The sequence below is a fragment of the Natrix helvetica genome (genome assembly GCF_964273705.1).
Source record: "Natrix helvetica genome assembly, chromosome: 6".
Classification (NCBI taxonomy): domain Eukaryota; kingdom Metazoa; phylum Chordata; class Lepidosauria; order Squamata; family Natricidae; genus Natrix; species Natrix helvetica.
The window spans coordinates 12486230-12503339 of record NC_138553.1 but is presented as its reverse complement, the minus strand read 5'-3'; the positions used below and the strand labels follow the sequence as shown (position 1 = coordinate 12503339).

Genomic DNA, 17110 nt, shown 5'->3' with positions numbered 1-17110 from the left:
TGTTCTGTCAAAAAATTTATTCTTACTTCTAGGTTGGATCTCTCTTTAACAAACTTTCACCCGTTACTTCTTGTCTTGCCCTCTGATGCTTTGGAGAATAAGTCAATTCCCTCTTCTCTCTGACAGCCCCTTAAGTACTGTATTAGAAGACAATTGTCATGCTCCCTCCTAATCTTTCTTTTTGATAGATTCTTCTTCTTGTGCCACATCCGTCATTGGATGTTGGCGATCCTATTTTTAGCAACAGCCGCACAAAAAAGCGCTGTTGAATATTGTCCAAACCAATCCCTTAGATTTTGATTTGATAGATTAGACATGCATAATTCATTCATCATATGATTTGGCCTCCCAACAATAGCTTTGCAGATTTTGAACCTATTTAGGGAATTGCTCCTCAAACACATGATCATGAAAATAGAGACCATGCTATGTCATTTTTCACATATACAAATAACTGTTTCTGGTTATTCAAGCTAAGATCAAATGAATTTTCTTTGAGTAGGCTTCTAAGTGGGTTGGAAATGTGTTTAAGATCAGACAATATGAAGTTCTTCTTTCAAAAACCAATTAATACATACAGATAGACCATAATTACTACGGCAGAATTCTAAAGTTTAGCATGAGCCACCCACATATGCCCATCTGTTCTTGTTTTCTGTGTATAAGGAAAGCTTCTAACAATTATGGCTGCTGTTGGGGGGGGGGGGATTCAAAAGCCAAGGACTTTGTAATGTTAAATGCATAGAAACAATATGTGTAATAATCATACACCTGAAGGAAAAAGAACCTCAGCTTTCTTTTTTTATTTTTTATTTGTAAACAACTTTTTCTCTGCTTCATGAAACACACAAATAATTCACATATGGCTTTGGCTTCAACAAATACCACCAGTCTCATTTATAAATCTGTTCAGATGCCAGAAATCACCAGCTCTCCCACATTTCATGAAAGGGAGAAAAACAATTCTCTGTTTTCAAAATAGTAGGAAGTTGCCACCAGCAACTGATATTATATGATGTTATCAATTGCTAGCCATCTAAGTGTACATAAACCGATAAGGGAATTGTTTCTTTTTATCTATCAACCAGAATAGAGCTGGAAGGGACCTTGGAGGTCTTCTAGTCCAACCCCTGCTCAAGCCGTATAGCATTTCAGACAGGTGGCTGCCTAGTCTTTTTTTTTTTAAACCTCCAGTAATGAAGCATCGACAACATCTGAAAGCAAGCCATTCCACTGGTCAATTGTTCTCACTGTTAGGAAGTTCCAATTCCATGTTGCTTTCTCCTTGATTAGTTTCCAAACATTGTTTCTTGCCTTTCCTCCTGATGCTTTGGAAAATAAGTTGACCCCCCCCCTTTTTTTTTTTTTTTGTAGTTTTAGAAGAGGAACTTTTTCTTACTCTGGAGAAAGCATAACCCAAATCCTGGTATAAACTACTGCTTCTCCTCCTGCTTCGAACTCGGCTGCTAGAATTCAACCGCAAATGATGATCACTCCCAATCTTATCTGATCCCTTGACTTCTTGAAAACCGCAAAGGACTTAAACAGCTGGGTCTCATGACCAAATCTATAGCAGGGACATGAAAAAAATAGTGGGTCTCTTAAGACTTGTCAGTTGATTAAAGTAGCCGGGCCCATCTGGTATGTATCAGTTGTGTTGTGGCTACAAGAGTCACAATGTACTTTCTGAAAATGTTGTTTCTAACAAAGCTGGAGGCCACGAACTGGCAAAGCTGGGTTAAAGCAACAGTGTACATCTGGATCTGTGATATATTGTGATACCTGCACACAGAGTTTGTGGAATAAAGAAGAAAATATTTGATTAAATATCTGAGATATAGAGTAGAGTAGAGTGGAGTGGAGTGGAGTGGAGTGGAGTGGAGTGGAGTGGAGTGGAGTGGAGTAGAGTAGAGTAGAGTAGAGTAGAGTAGAGTAGAGTAGAGTAGAATTCTTTACTGGCCAAGTGTGATTGGACACACAAGGAATTTGTCTTTGGTGCATATGCTCTCAGTGTACGTAAGGAGAATAAAATACATTCATCAAGAATAAAAAGACACAGCACTTAGTGATAGTCAAGGTTACTAACAAGCTATCAAATTGTACTAGGAAACAAATAAAAACAATATAAATTGAAAGATACAAGCAACCTGCTTATAGCATGTGAAACCACACACACCCTGCATAAAAACCTTTCTCCGCAGAACCGGTCCCTGGTGCCCAACAAGGCCTTTCTCCTGGACTCTCCTGGTCAGAATGACCATGCCTCCTCTGCTGGCATGAGTGGGATGGGCCAATCCCAAATTGAAAGTGGTGAACAGCATTCTCTCTTCAGCCAAGGCTTCATGGAGCCTTGGCTGAAGAGAGAATTTACGTGCTTCACTTCAAAAATCAAGTCTTTGTGGGATGTATTTTTTTAAAAAAAAGAATTAAAAAGGGATTCCTCTCCCCCCCCCCCCAGGTGGGTTGTTGCAGGTTTTACTTCTGGTTCGCAACCTGCGCACCAGATGCGCACTGTTCAATGTAAATTGTTCAATTTAAAGTGAACTCCACATGGGCAGTCACTGAAATCCAAAATGGCGGTGGCCCAACTGGGAACTGGTTCGGGGGCGTGGGAGGCCTGGGTCGTTGCCAGTTATGTGACCCAGATCTGACTTCTACTACCGGTTTGGCTGAACCGGGCCAAACTGGCAGCAACCCACCTCTGCCCCCCCCAAAATTTTTTTTTATTTTTGCAAAATGCAGGGCAGAAAGGATCCAATACTTACTTGACTTGAGAAGGATAATTTCCGTATACGTTGGGATGGGTGTTTGAAATATGCCCATTCATTCTGATCGCCACTTCCTCTGTGGGAATAAAAATAGGGAAAGGATGGGAAAATGAGAGATTCGCTTAAGACATGCCACAGAATAATTCCAGCAAACACTTATGAAAGTCTACAGAATTAGCCAATTATGACTGTGGGAAAACAGAGACCTTTTCAAAATAATGGTTTGCAAGTAATTTTCCACACACACAGAGGCATGCATGTACACACACACACACAAACACACACACACACAGAGGCAGATAGCATTGATTTGCTATCTCAAGGAATAACAGCTCCCCCAGCCAAGTGTGTTTGTCAGAGTGAGAAACAATGGTGAACATCAAATCTTCCTGAATTCTCCTTCTCTTAATTCACTGCTAAAGTTCTATACAGTCAAAGCTAATCTACAGGTTATTTATTTTCCTGTACCGAAAAATCAGGTGTTTCCTATTTTGGCAGGAGTGTTTGTGTGTCTACTAATCATACTTTGTATTCTGGAAGAATGAAAACCAACCCTCGCTGATCGTTAGGAGGGTTAAAGGGGGACAAACTGATTTTCTATCTTTCCTTGCTTGTTTCCTTTTTTTTTTTCCTGTTCTGAACCTCGGGGGAAGGTTGCCCTAAGCCTAAGACATTTTGCTTCCTTTCAACTCCAAAAACTGTTTGATATGGGGGAATGAGGATAGCAAACCAAACGGTATATTTATGACCAAACAGCTAAAGTGGTCTGTGGCTGTGATGGCAAACCTATGGCACATGTACCACACAGAGCCCTACTTGGTGGCACACCGGGCGTCAGCTCCGCTGCGCATGCACGCACCGGCCAACTGATTTTTCGCCCTTCCGGAGGGCCAGGGGAGGCCGTTTTCACCCTCCCCAGGCTTCAGGAAAGCCTCCGGAGCCTGGGGAGGCGGCATGCACACTTGCGCAGGTTGGCAGGGAGGATTGAGTGGGCATACAGGCGCACATGATAGTGGGCACACGGGCTATAGTGTGTGCAGACACAAGTTTGGCACGCCGTAAGAAAAAGGTTCGCCATCACTGGTCTATAGCATACCACAAGGTCAACGTTAAGAGTACCTCAGCTTATATTGCTTGTGGACACTGCCTCATTCTGCCTCAGGGTTTCTTCAGCATTGGCAGCTTTAAGCTGCCTGGACTTCCATTCCCAGAATTCCCGCAGGCACAGAATTCCCCACATCTTAATTAAAATGGCTGAGATTGAGAAACATTAGTTTGCTTAATAATAGGGCTGGTCCTGAGCTTGAGAAGAAGGTACTCGAGAAATATTTATTCCAGAGAGTCTCCATATTAATTTTAACAAGATGGATTAATTCGTTGGTTTTAATTCTGTTCCTGGCTTGATGCCTTAACTACTGATTTTACTGCTGTCCTTTTATATACAAGAGCTCAGCCATCAAATTTATTCACAGCGCTACACTAATTTACGTTATGATGTAAATAATAAACTGCCCAGAGTCCCTGGGAGTTGGGCAGCATATAAATTTAATAAATAAATAATAAGGGCCCTCCTTGTGTGCTAACGAAGATGAAAAATTGCCACCGTTAAACAAACAAACAAAAAAAGCAATGAGCAAAAACAACTGTTGCATGGAATTTTATTTTCTGGGAGTAAATCAGAGGAAGCAGCCTGTGGGATATGACAGGATCCTCTCAGGAATAACTACGTCTTTAAAGACTTGTTAGCTGTGTGTCACCCATAGGAACTGTTAAGAATGTATAAATACTGATCTATCGGTCCTGTTAGCTTAATATTGTCTATTGTGCTTAGCAGAGATCCCTGAGGAATTCAGCAAAATGATTTTTACATTGTTCTTACAACCCAGTGACTTTTCAATGTCATGGCACGTTCAAATGTGAATAACTGTATAGTATATAAACGAAAACAGGGTGAATTCACACAGCATGTTTAAAAACAAACACACACGATGGCTTAATCGAAGGAGATCATTATCTTTTTTACTAAACGAACCAGTTTTGGGCTTGAGACTTGCTAGTATTCTAATGGTCAAATTATTCAATACCACCTATTTTCCTTTTAATTAATATTTTAAACATCATTTTTTTAAAAAAAAACAAAACACCAATTAGCTTTCATGAATGCTTGCAGAAGAGCGAAATGATAGAAATCAAAACGACCTTCACTCAGTCAAGAACCTTGGAGTGCTCATATCAAACACTCTAAGGCCCAGAGCTCACTGTAACAGCAATGCCAAAAAAGGCATTAAGAGTTGTTAACCTAATTTTGTGAAGCTTCTTCTCCGGTAATATTGCACTGCTAACAAGGGCATACAAAACCTTTGCCAGACCAATTCTCGAATACCGCTTGTCTGCCTGGAATCCACACTGTTTATTGGACATTAATACAATTGAGCGGGTCCAGAATTATTTCACGAGAAGAGTACTCCACTCCTCTGCCCACAATAGAATCCCTTATGCCACCAGGCTCAAAATTTTGGTCTTGGACAACCTGAAACTATGCCGCCTACCATCTGACTTAAGCATAGTACAGAAAATTACCTGCTACAATGTCCTACCTGTCAATGACTACTTCAGCTTCAACCTCAATAATACACGGGCAAACAATCGATACAAACTCAAGGTAAATCACTCCAAACTCAATTGCAGAAAATATGACTTCAGGAACAGAGTGGTCAACGCCTGGAATGCTCTACCTGACTCCGTTGTTATAGCTTCAAACCCCCACAGCTTCAACCTCAAACTGTCCACCGTGGCCATTCCTAAGAGGTCCATAATGGGGCATGCATAAGCTCACCACTGTACCTACCGTCCCTCTCCTACTGTCCCCATTTATTTGTACTCATTTCCTTTGTTCATGTCCATGTTTATACTTATGCCTGTTACCTTGTACATGTTTGACAAACTAAACAAACAAATAAAATAAATAAGAACACATCTATGGACAAAGTGTTGTTGATGCATTTAAGTCTCAGCCCTGACTAACATGCCTCTTAAATCCACCATAGTCCCAAAAACTATTGATCTATTCTAGATAATATCCAAGTTGGAGGTGGTATCTCCATAGAATATCAGCAGATCTTTTACTGCATGCAATCAGCTCAAATAATTATGGGGCAACAGAGTGAAACATAGATTAATGTAAGGACAAGTTCCTTTACTGAAACTGGGCTGCCATACAGATAATTTGGAGCCCATGGAATAGGGAAGACGACGTAGGGCAAGGAGTGGCAGAACCTGTGGGTGGAGTTAAAAGAGGGATCAATCTAGAATCCCTACATAGTCACAAGCGAACTAAATCCAACCCCCTTGAATTCCATTGACTCTTATCTAGCTCTTAGCAGGTGCTAAACGTTAATTGGGAATATTCCTGTGCATAGGCATGAATGGCAATAAATCAGTTTAATTGGACCTTCTTCACATGTGGATCTGATCTTTCCAGACTGTCAGAAGGTAGTAATTTTGAAGGCTGCTGTTTTTTTTCAGAGGGGGAAGGAAATTGTGCTAATATAGAAGGTCATCCAAACGAGACAAGATTCCGACAGCCCAGAATTCTTACCTGGATTCTTCTTAAAGCTGCCGTTGAATAATGTTTAATAGTCTAATGTAAAACTCCAGAAGGAGGTAGTGATAGTACCACTTTTAGAAGCAGCAGGGAATATAAATCAGTCAACATGTCCCTAAATAAAATTGAAATAATACTGCTAATGTCATTTGATGAATTGCATGTGATTTGACTTTCAGTTTCAATTAAATCAAATGGAGCTTTCTCTCTATTTTTTTTTTAAATCATAGCCCCATGCAAGCATTTTTGCAGAGGTCGAAAGGGCAGTTAAAACAGCACAACTGAAACTCTTCCTCTTTTTTATCTGCCATGCCATAAAAATGGGTCAACCTTGATCATACCATTATGGCCACCATCTCGATTCTTTTGAATCGACATTTGTGGACATTCCCAAAAGCTCTTCAAAGCAAAATGAAGTAAAATGGAAGTCCTTATCTGGAAAAGCTTACATACCTCTGAGCTGGAGACAGTACCAAGGAGAATTGCAGGTGTATACGGTATTTTGATATATATTAGACCAATTTGTTATAGCATTTATAAGGAGACTGTGGGTTCTAGTTCTCCTTAGACATGAAAGCCAGCTGGGTAACTTTGAACCAATCACCAAGAGACTGTGAGTTCTAGTCCCACCTTAGGCACGAAAGCTGACTGGGTGTTTTTGGCCCAATCACTAGGAGACTCTCAGTTCTAATCCCGCTTTAGGCATGAAAGCCAGTTGGATGACTTTGGATCAATCATCCTCTCTCTCTCTCCCTCCCTCCCTCCCTCCCTCCCTCTCCCTCCCCCCCTCTCTCTCAGTCCAGCCCACCTTACAGGGTTGTTGTGGGGAAAATAAAAGGATGGAGGAATATTAGTATGTTTGCAAGCTTGAATAATTTTTAAAGATAATAAAGGAGGGATAAAAATAATCTAAGCAATACAGTTAATAGAATGCATTAATGAATCTTAAAGATGAGGTGCTGATCTTTGTTCTTTTTGGGGGGGTTGTTGGCCCAGGTAAACTATAAAGGGCCACATGCACGTCCAAATAAGGTTATACTTACTGTACGTAGTATTTTCCAAGTTTCTCAAGGATTAACTTGCCTACTCTCAACCCTGTTACTATGTACACATTTCATCACAAAATAAAGCAAATAGGAACGCCATTATAGGATCCTTTTAGGAATTTGTATAGTGCCTGGCAGAACATTAAGTGACACGTCCCATTCAAGCAAGCAAATAAGGCAGCATTTATTAACTATTCAATAAAACCGCAAGCAACATAATTCACAGTGCAGACTGAAATTTCAATGTTGTCTCAAACAACACAACAGCCCATGCAATCCAACTGGGGTGCCTTTTTATGACTCCTAGAAATTTCCAAGACAACTAACTCATTGCATACTTGAGTTTTCATAACATCATTGATTGGGGGCCATGCCTACACTGTGTCCTTTATGTGTTATGGTTCACAGAGCATCACAATGTGTCCTTCCCATGCTCTTTCGCTGGGGAATTTTCCTCTTTGCCAAAGTTTCTCAACTTTGGCAGTTTGAAAATGTGTGGACTTCAACACCCATAGCTAGGGGATTCTGGAAGTTGAAGTCCCCGCATCTTCAAACTGCCAAGGTTGAGATACACTGCTTTATGCCATCATTTAGTAAAGATTGGTCTATCAAAATGTTTCCCTCTAATTTCCCCAAAAGTCTTCCTTCATTGCCAAAGAATTTTTTCTATGACCTGTTACTCTTGGATTTCTTTGGGGGGGTGTATAAGAGCTACTTTAATGGCAGAAAGTGAAGAGGAACTAAAGAGTCTCTTGATGCGGGTGAAGAAGGAGAGTGCAAAAGTTGGCTTGAAACTCAACATTAAGAAAACTAAGATCATGGCATCCGACCCTCTCAATTCCTGGCAAATAGATGGGGAAGAAATGGAGGTAGTGACAGATTTTATTTTCCTGGGCTCCAAGATCACTAAAGACAGGGACTGCAGCCAAGAAATTAAAAGATCCTTGCTCCTGGGGAAAGCTATGGCAAATCTAGACAGCATACTAAAAAACAGAGACATCACCCTGCCAACGAAAGTGTGTATAGTTAAGGCTATGGTTTGTCCAGTTGCAATGTATGGCTATGAAATTTGGACCATAAGAAAGGCTGAGTGCCAAAGAATTGAGGCCTTTGAACTATGGTGCTGGAGAAGACACCTGTGAGTTCCTTGGACTGCAAGGCGATCCAACCGGTCAGTCCTAGAGGAGATCAACCCTGACTGCTCTTTAGAAGGCCAGATCCTGAAGAGGAAACTCAAATACTTTTTGAGTCCACCTAATGAGAAGGAAGGACTCACTGGAGAAGAGCCTAATGCTGGGAATGATCAAGGGCAAAAGAAGAAGGGGACAACAGAGAATGAGGTGGCTAGATGAAGCAGTAGGCATGAGCTTGAATGGACTCCAGAGGATGGTACAAGAAGGCCTGGAAGAACCTTGTCCATGGAGTTGCGATGTGTCCGACATGACTTCGCAACTCACAACAACAACATGAGCTACTTTATTAACCAGCTGTATGGGTAATCCTTGACTTATAACTGATTGTTTAGCAACCATTAAAAGTTCCAATGGACTGACCTTGGAGCTACTTACAACCCTGACTTGAAGTTCCAACAATCCATCCCCACCATGGTAAATAGTCTACTGTTGTAGGACTACCTATGGGGTTTTCCGTTAAGCCCTCCATTGATTTTTGGGATGGGGGAGATGCTGTCAGGTCAGTTTTTGGCTCCTGGCAAATGCTTAGTCAGATTCCTTCAGTTTTCTTGGCAAGATTTCAAAAATGGTTTGTCATTGCTTTCTTTTTAGCGCCGTGGGGGAGTGACTTGCCCAAGATCACCCAGCTGGCTTTGTGCCTAAGGTAGAACTAGAACCACGGCCTCCCAGTTTTTAGCATGCTGCCTTAACTACTGCACCAAACTGGCTATTCTGATCTAGGCTTCCCAAGAGCACGAAGCAAACTCCTTGTCCTGACAAAAATCCCTTTTATTAATTTACTGTGAATTCTGCTCATTCACATCCAGCAAAGTTTTTCGAGGGAGGATTTACAGTCACAGACCTTATCTGGCTTGGAAAGCTGCCAGGCCGATATCTGCAAAACCTGGCAAGGGGTCTCGGAGAGTCACAAACCAATTAAGCGAACTAATTGTCTCCTGCAAACTCCACACCCCTTTCGCTCCTTTTATTTCCTCTGGGAGGGGCCATTCATCATCCCCCTGTGGCCTTACTCCCAAGTCGACCCCTGTTCTTTAGCTGTTCCTTTTGTCTGGCAACTCTGTGCGTGCGCACACAGGGAACAGGCTCCAGCTGTTCGTCTGCCTCACTGATGTTTGACCCTGAAGGCAGCTGATAACTGGCATACGGCTGTGGCCCCCTCTCTGCCTCCGACACAGAGCCCTCATCAGAGCCTTCCCCAGACTCCAGGACTGGCCCAGCTTCCTCCCCAACCTCCTCACTGTCCAAATCTGCTGCTAGCTCTGCTTGGCGGGCCATAACATTGGCGCTCTAACCCTTGATTGTCAATCTTTTAAAAGTAGCCAGCTTCTTATTTAAACCAGGTTACAGGTAAAAAGTGCAGAAGTTCTAGAAAAATCCTTCTTTTTGATGGATTTTAGCTATTCATTCCAACATGCATCTGGTATTAGGGCAGAGCAGCTAAACTGCAGAATGATTTTTTTTTTAAAAAAATGTTTTTTAAAAAAGGAAGATAAAAACCTGATATCAATTAATTTAAATAAGAAAAAAGAAAGAAAGAGAAAGCTAAAAGTGAAAGAAGACGGGAAGTAAAAGTCAAAAAATGAAAAAGAAAGGTGTAAAGAAGTGGTTTCCAATCTCCTTTATAGCATTATAATTATAATAACAATTATCACTTTACCTTTTACTCTGTGGTTACACTATAACACTCTTCTTTCTATAATCCGGTTTGTCTAATCATCACAACCATAAATCATAAAATCATGTTCTTTTTCGCACACACACACAGACATACAAGTATGCAAGGAATATCCACTCAGCAATAAACATAGATATTGTCTTTTCTCTGAATAAAATAATAATAATTTAGCCCCTCAGCTAAGTTCTCCATGGCATAGGACCTAGTTATCTGCAGGATCGCATCCTACCACACTCGTCCCTGCGACCTATCCGCTCACACAGGGAGGGGCTCCTCCTGGTGCCGTCCGCTAGGCAATGCCAGCGGGCGACACCTAGGAGTAGGTCCTTCTCTGTGATGGGCCCAACCCTCTGGAACGACCTCCCCCCTGACATTCGAACTACCACCGACCTCCGTTCCTTCCGTCAAAAGTTAAAGACTCACCTATTTCAATCAGCTGGCCTGGCACTTTCTTAGTTTTACCTCCCGGGGATTTATTTTAATTGGGTTTGGGGTTTTAATTGGGATGTTTTTAGGTATTTATTTCTTGTACAGTCTATCTCCCCCTCTAAATGTATTTTAAATGTATTTTATTGTTATGACTGTATTTTATTTGCATTGACTGTACACCGCCCCGAGTCCCTTTTTGGGAGAGGGGGCGGTCTAAAAATCTAAGAAATAAATAAATAAATAAAATAAATAAATAAGTTCTGTCTTCTCCCCCAGCCATTCCTCCATTCTGGGTAATGCTGAATCTTTCCATCTTTGTGCATACAATAATCTAGCTACGGTTATCATGTTGAACTGAAAAAATGAGGCTTGACCTAAAATCTCTTTTATTATTTGCATGACTGGTAACAGTCAAAGAGCATTTTATGGCTCAGTTCCTGGGCACAATGCCAAGGCTGTTGGCTCTTGTTCAAATCAAAATGTACTCTTTCCTCAAATAATTAAAAATCATTTGCTAAATAAGGCCGTAAACATTCTGGAATAGAAGTCCAGCAGGCCTATGGAGTTCCCATAATAGCACATTAAGTCAGAAAATTACAGCCATTTAGTTTGTCATCTCTCTATCCAGGGCAAGAAGAAATTACAGGGATGGGCTAAACAGAGAGAGACCACAAATAATTTCAAAATGTAAATCTGTAGTACAAGATTGGGATCCCAACCAAGCTTGAAATATTTCAAAACGGAAATATCTACAAGCTGCTACGGGTTTGCCTGGGTTCAGGAAAACCTGTAGCAAACGTTATGGTTGGTTCAGAGAACCTCCAAATTCCACCCCTGGCTGGCCCCTCCCATCCCAGGAGACTCCTTGCGGTCTGTTTGGATGCGAGGTAAATGCAGGGCCCATGCGAAGGTTCGGGGAGAGGGAAAATGGGCCTCCCAGAAGTTTGGGAAAGTCAGAAATGGGCCCGTCCGTCAGAAACGGGCCCGTCCGTTTTGGATGCGAGGTAAATGCAGGGCCCATGCGAAGGTTCGGGGAGAGGGAAAATGGGCCTCCCAGAAGTTCGGGAAAGTCAGAAACGGGCCCGTTTCCAGCCTCTGGAGCCCGGGGGGAAGCAGTTTTTACCCTCCCAGAGGCTTGAGGAAGGCCTCTGGAGTCTGGTTGGGGAAGGCAAAAATGGCATTGGCAATGGCAAAAACCATGGTGCAGGAGGCCAATTACCAACTCACTACTGATGACTGTGGTTGCAGTAAGCCTATGGAATAAGAACACCTTACTTCATACTATGAAGAATTAAACAGCTATTAAACAGAATTCATACTATGAAGAATTAAACAGCATCTTCAATGCAATGCTAGTGTTAGAAGAACGAGAGAATGACAGATCCTTGGAAATATACAGCCCAATGAGTAGGCAGCAAACTAATTACTGAAATACATTAATGACAGTCATGATGAGCCTTTAAGTGATAATCTTGGTGATATGGAATTATTCATCTATCCCCCTTTCAACTCTGGAAGAAAGCAAGGAATAACTACTCTCCTCCGGTTCTATTGTACTTCATTCCAGCTTAGCAGGATGTCAAATGACTTGTCCCAACTCTTTGAAAAGGAAGACAGATAATGAGAGCAAAATCTGGCTTTATACTTTTGACTTGCTAAGATTTGTTGATTCTTAAGGATTGATTGAAAAGCCCCGTCTACTGATGAACCAGTGTAAGTGAAGCTCATTTCTAGCTGCTCTTCTATCTAATTAACTATAAAGGTAAATGTTCCCCTTGCACATATGTGCTAGTCGTTCCTGACTCTTGGGGGCGGTGCTCATCTCCGTTTCAAAGCTGAAGACCCAGCGCTGTCCGAAGACGTCTCCATGGTCATGTGGCTGTCATGACTAAACACAGAAGGCGTACAGAACGCTGTTACCTTCCCACCAAACATGGTTCTTATTTTTCTACTTGCATTTTTACATGCTTGCGAATTGCTAGGTTGGCAGAAGCTGGGACAAGTAACGGGAGCTCACTCCATTACGCGACGCTAGGGATTAGAACCGCTGAACTGCCGCCCTTTCTGATCGACAAGCTCAGCGTCTTAGCCACTGAGCCACAGTGTCCCACTTAACTAACTATAAGGATGCTCAAAAGATCTTGCATTGCAGCTGTAGCAGCATGATGGAGAAGAAAGACCAAAGTGCACTGAGAACAAGCTTTTGAAGAATCTGGAACACATAAGTGCTTTCCACTCCTTTAGAGACTTCTTTGTTCCCTTCCTTACTTGGTACAATACATTGCTTACCATTCAATAAAAGGTGGCATTTCCTAAAATTATGAGCAAGATAGCTGGAGTGCACATGAGAAAAGAAAAGAATCCAGAAGCCCATAGCTCTCTGAATATTATTTATCCTGCTTGCCATTCACATCTAGTTTAATGAAAAGAAGGACAGGAGAGACATGATAGAAGTGTTCCAATATCTAAGGGGATGCTACAAAGAAGAGGGAGTCAACCTATTCTCCAAATCACCTGAAGGCAAAACAAGAAGCAATGAATGAAAAACTAATCCAGGAGAGAGCCAACCTAGAACTAAGGAGAAATTTCCTGACATTGAGAACAATTAATCGGTGCAATGATTTGCCTTCAGAAGTTGTGGGTGCGGGGGGCTAGTCAGAGGTGATATTTACCAGTTCTCCGAACTAATCAAAATTTCCGCTACTGGTTCTCCAGAACTGGTCAGAATCTGCTGAATACCACCTCTGCACTGCAGGCCGGTTCTTTGCTGTTTCCAGGAAGGCCCAGTGGGCCAGATCTAAGCACCCTATGGGCCAGATTCATCCTGAGGCCTTGCGTTTGACATCTCTGTTGTAGTCCATTGCTGTGTTTAGAAGTGTAGCCAAGAAATGAGCAGAGGTAACGTAGGCCCATAAAAGGATAATGTTTAGACTGCAGAAACTAGCAAGACACTTTGTGATAAATAAGTATTTTCTAAATCAGTATTACCTTTTGTGTGAGTCCCTCAGAGTGGCAATTTTTGGCAAGAATGTCTACAAATGGATGATTGTTCCAATATTTGAATAGGTTAACCCCCACAAAGAAGAGGGGGGGTGGACAACCTATTCTCCAAAGCACCTGAAGGCAGAACAAGAAGCAATGGATGGAAACTATTTAAGGAGAGAACCAACCTAGAATTAAGGTGAAATTTCCTGACAGAGAGAACAATTAATCAGTGGAACAACTGGACAGTCACTTGTCTGAAATGGGATCTCCTGCTTGAGTGGGGTTGTGTTTGTGTGTGTATGGACTAGACAATCTCCAAGCTCTCTTCCAACTCTGTTGTTCTATTATACGTCTAAACTTGCCCATGTATGAAGGTTACTTAAAATCGACTGAGAGCACCACAGTGGAGATTTCTTACAATGCTGTTTGCAGGATCAGGATGATAAAAATGTTGGCAATGGAGGCACAGAAGAATCATACATTATTGTACTGGCAGCAGTATATAAACCTTAATAAATTAAACAATAGCCAAGAAAACAAACATTGAAGAAATTAACCAGAATTCCAATTTGAGGCACAGACAGGCAGTAGGCTCAAACAATCCTATTTTGAAAACATTATGCAAAGACTTAGAATTAAAGGCATCTCTAGAGAGCTAAGAATGATGGTAGGATAGAGATGAAAAGGAGAATGGACTTATTTACAGCAATGATGGGTCCACCTGTAGGACACCTGAAAGACTTAGGTTGGGCATATATTCCTGCTGGAGAAATCTCTCTCTTCAGGAGACCATAATCAATCAAATCAAAGAAAGAAAGAATGAATTCCTTCATGTATATGGACTAAAATGTCAACATTGCACTCCCTTGGCACAATCTTTAGTTTGCACATCTTGTGCTTGAGGTATTTATTTTACAATTCCGGTCTGAACTAATAAAACACAATAGAATGCCCAGCTCCCTTCGTTTTAAAGATTCTGGCTTGCCCAATTCAGTACAGTCATGATACCTTTATTCCTAAAACATGTCCTTGAATTCAGGAAGCACCAAGCAAGCCAGCAATTTGTGGCTAAAGGCAGTATTTTCCTGCCCATAAATCTGCCTTCAAGTATTTCGTATCCTGCGTTCTTCAGAGGTGAAGTTATCCTTGAAGTTCCTTGTTTGTTGTTTAAATTCACTGGACAGAAGTGCAAATCGTTTAAACTGGCCAGGTAAGTCTGTTGGATCTAGAACAGGCTGGGTTTTTTTCAGCTCCTTTCCAAGCTGAGGAATGCTTTGTTCACAGCACAAGAGAGGCAACTAGATTAATAAGATGCCATATTTAGCACTCTATACTAATTAAAGAACATTACTGTGAAATTTCCTATGCGCTGGATGAGTAATAGTCCCTGAAATTCAAAGTGACTGTTAGGTACCGTATTTTTCGCCCTATAAGACGCACTTTTTTACTCCAAAAAAGAGGGTGAAAATCTGGGTGCGTCTTATAGGCCGAATGTAGCCACCTGGGCAGTGGTGGGTTTCTGCTGGTTGGTCAATGAACCTGGAAGCCCCGCCCCTGTCACTCACTCGCAAGTCCATGGCGTTTTTTTTGCATCGGGGCTCATCCTTCTTTTTAAGCAGGCAGCTATCAGAGAGAAGAAGGCAGCGCGGCTTGTGCAGCCGAAGATCGCCTGCTTAAAGATCGCCTGCTTAAAGATCGCCTGCTTAAAAAGAAGCCTCGTCCTTCTTTTTAAGCAGGCAGCGCCGCGCTGCCTTCTTCTCTCTGATAGCTGCCTGCTTAAAAAGAAGGACGAGGCTTCTTTTTAAGCAGGCGATCTTTAAGCAGGTAAATGTGAAATGTGGGGGTAGACTTAAGGGCACATTAAATCCCAAAACAGGCCTTCATTGGTGTTCTTAATGGCACAAGCAAATGCATGCACATGCCCAACATGTGCACACGTATAGAGAGAGAGCAAAACAAAGATACAGCTGTGACTGATGCTAACAAAACACAGCTTCCTAGAAAACCGTCTTCCCCCTAAACCCACATATAAGTGCACTTTCTGCATAAATGTCTCTCTACTGAACCAAATAATATACAGATGGGAACCTAATTATACACACATAAAGTCTCTCGCCCGTTCATCATTTGTCTAATTTTCTCCCTCTCTGGATCCTGGGTATCCTCCTACCAAGAGGAGATACCACGGGTGGGCTTCAAAATTTTTAGCAACGGGTTCTCTGCCCGGTTGCTGAGTGGGCATGGCCATGGTGGGGCGTGGCCCAATCGGCCTCCTGCACCACACTGGTGTGCGTGTGGTTTTTTTTGCCCTCCATGGGGTCCGGAGGCTTTCCTTGAGCCTATGGGAAGGCGAAAACGGCCTCCCCCGGGCTCCAGGAACTTCCAGGAGGCCCATTTTTTGCCTTCCCTGAGCCTCCGTGTGGGTCCTGTACTTACTTGGCATCCCAAACTGGCCATGTGGGGACTCCTGGGAGGGGAGGGGCAGGCCAGCCAGGGGTGGGATTTGCGGGTTCTCCAAATTGGGTAGATTCTTAGCTAGAGGTTCTAACTCGCAGCAGCCCACCTCTGGGAGATAAAGGGGAACAAACTACAAGGAACCCTGTGAGATCTTGTAAAGTCTCATTACTTGGGTTGGAAAACTATGCTGTATCTACTCAGTAGTTGGGTTCTCCAGACTTTGAGAGAGTAATATATTTTCTACGTGCAATTTGCCCAGGGTTCCTGAGGCTTCCCCAGTGCAAGTGGGACAGTGTTTGCAATTTGTGTGAGATTCGACTTTAAAATCAGGTGCAAAAGAGCAGGGATACAAGTTATGTTCCAGTTAAACTGATTTATTGCTCATGCCTATGCACAGGAATCTAGTCAACTAATGGTCAGCACTATTTTGATGCTAATGGAAATCCAGTGGGGTTGGACTTCAGACCCCTTGTGGGAACATAGATACAGGCAGTCCTTGAGTTACAACCACAATTGAGCCCAAAATGTATGTTGCTAAGTGAGACAATTGTTAAGCAAGTTTACCCCCGTTTGATGACTTTTCTTGCCACATTTGTTAAGTGAATCATTGCATTTGTTAAGTTAGTAAAATGGTTGTTAAATGAATCTGGATGTCCCATTGACTTTGTTTGTCAGGTCGCAAAAGGGCTTCACTTGATCTCCGGACAATGCAACCGTCATAAATATGAACCAATTGTCAGGCATCTGAATTTGGGTCATGTGACCATAGGGATGGTGCAATGATCGTTAAGTGTGAAAAATGGTCACAAGTCACTTTTTTCAGAGCCGTTTTAACTTTGGACAGTCACTAAATGAACTGTTGTAAATTGAGGACTACCTGTACTCTAGGCTGATTCCTCTCTTGACTCTACCTCCCGGCTCTGTCACTCCTCCTCCTACTTGTATACATCAAT

The 17110-nt window shown here is 42.2% G+C and overlaps 1 protein-coding gene across 3 annotated transcripts in view; it reads right to left on the bottom strand.

Moving 5' to 3' along the window:
* The window catches only part of EPS8 (EGFR pathway substrate 8, signaling adaptor), a 175275-nt gene that overhangs the window by 88334 nt on the left and 69831 nt on the right, over nucleotides 1-17110 (bottom strand). For all 3 annotated transcript variants that reach the window (XM_081956909.1, XM_081956910.1, XM_081956911.1), the window contains exon 2: nucleotides 2766-2844. In XM_081956909.1, coding sequence (XP_081813035.1) covers nucleotides 2766-2827 — 62 coding nt within the window. In that variant the 5' untranslated portion in view covers nucleotides 2828-2844. The remainder of the gene's footprint in view (nucleotides 1-2765; nucleotides 2845-17110) is intronic.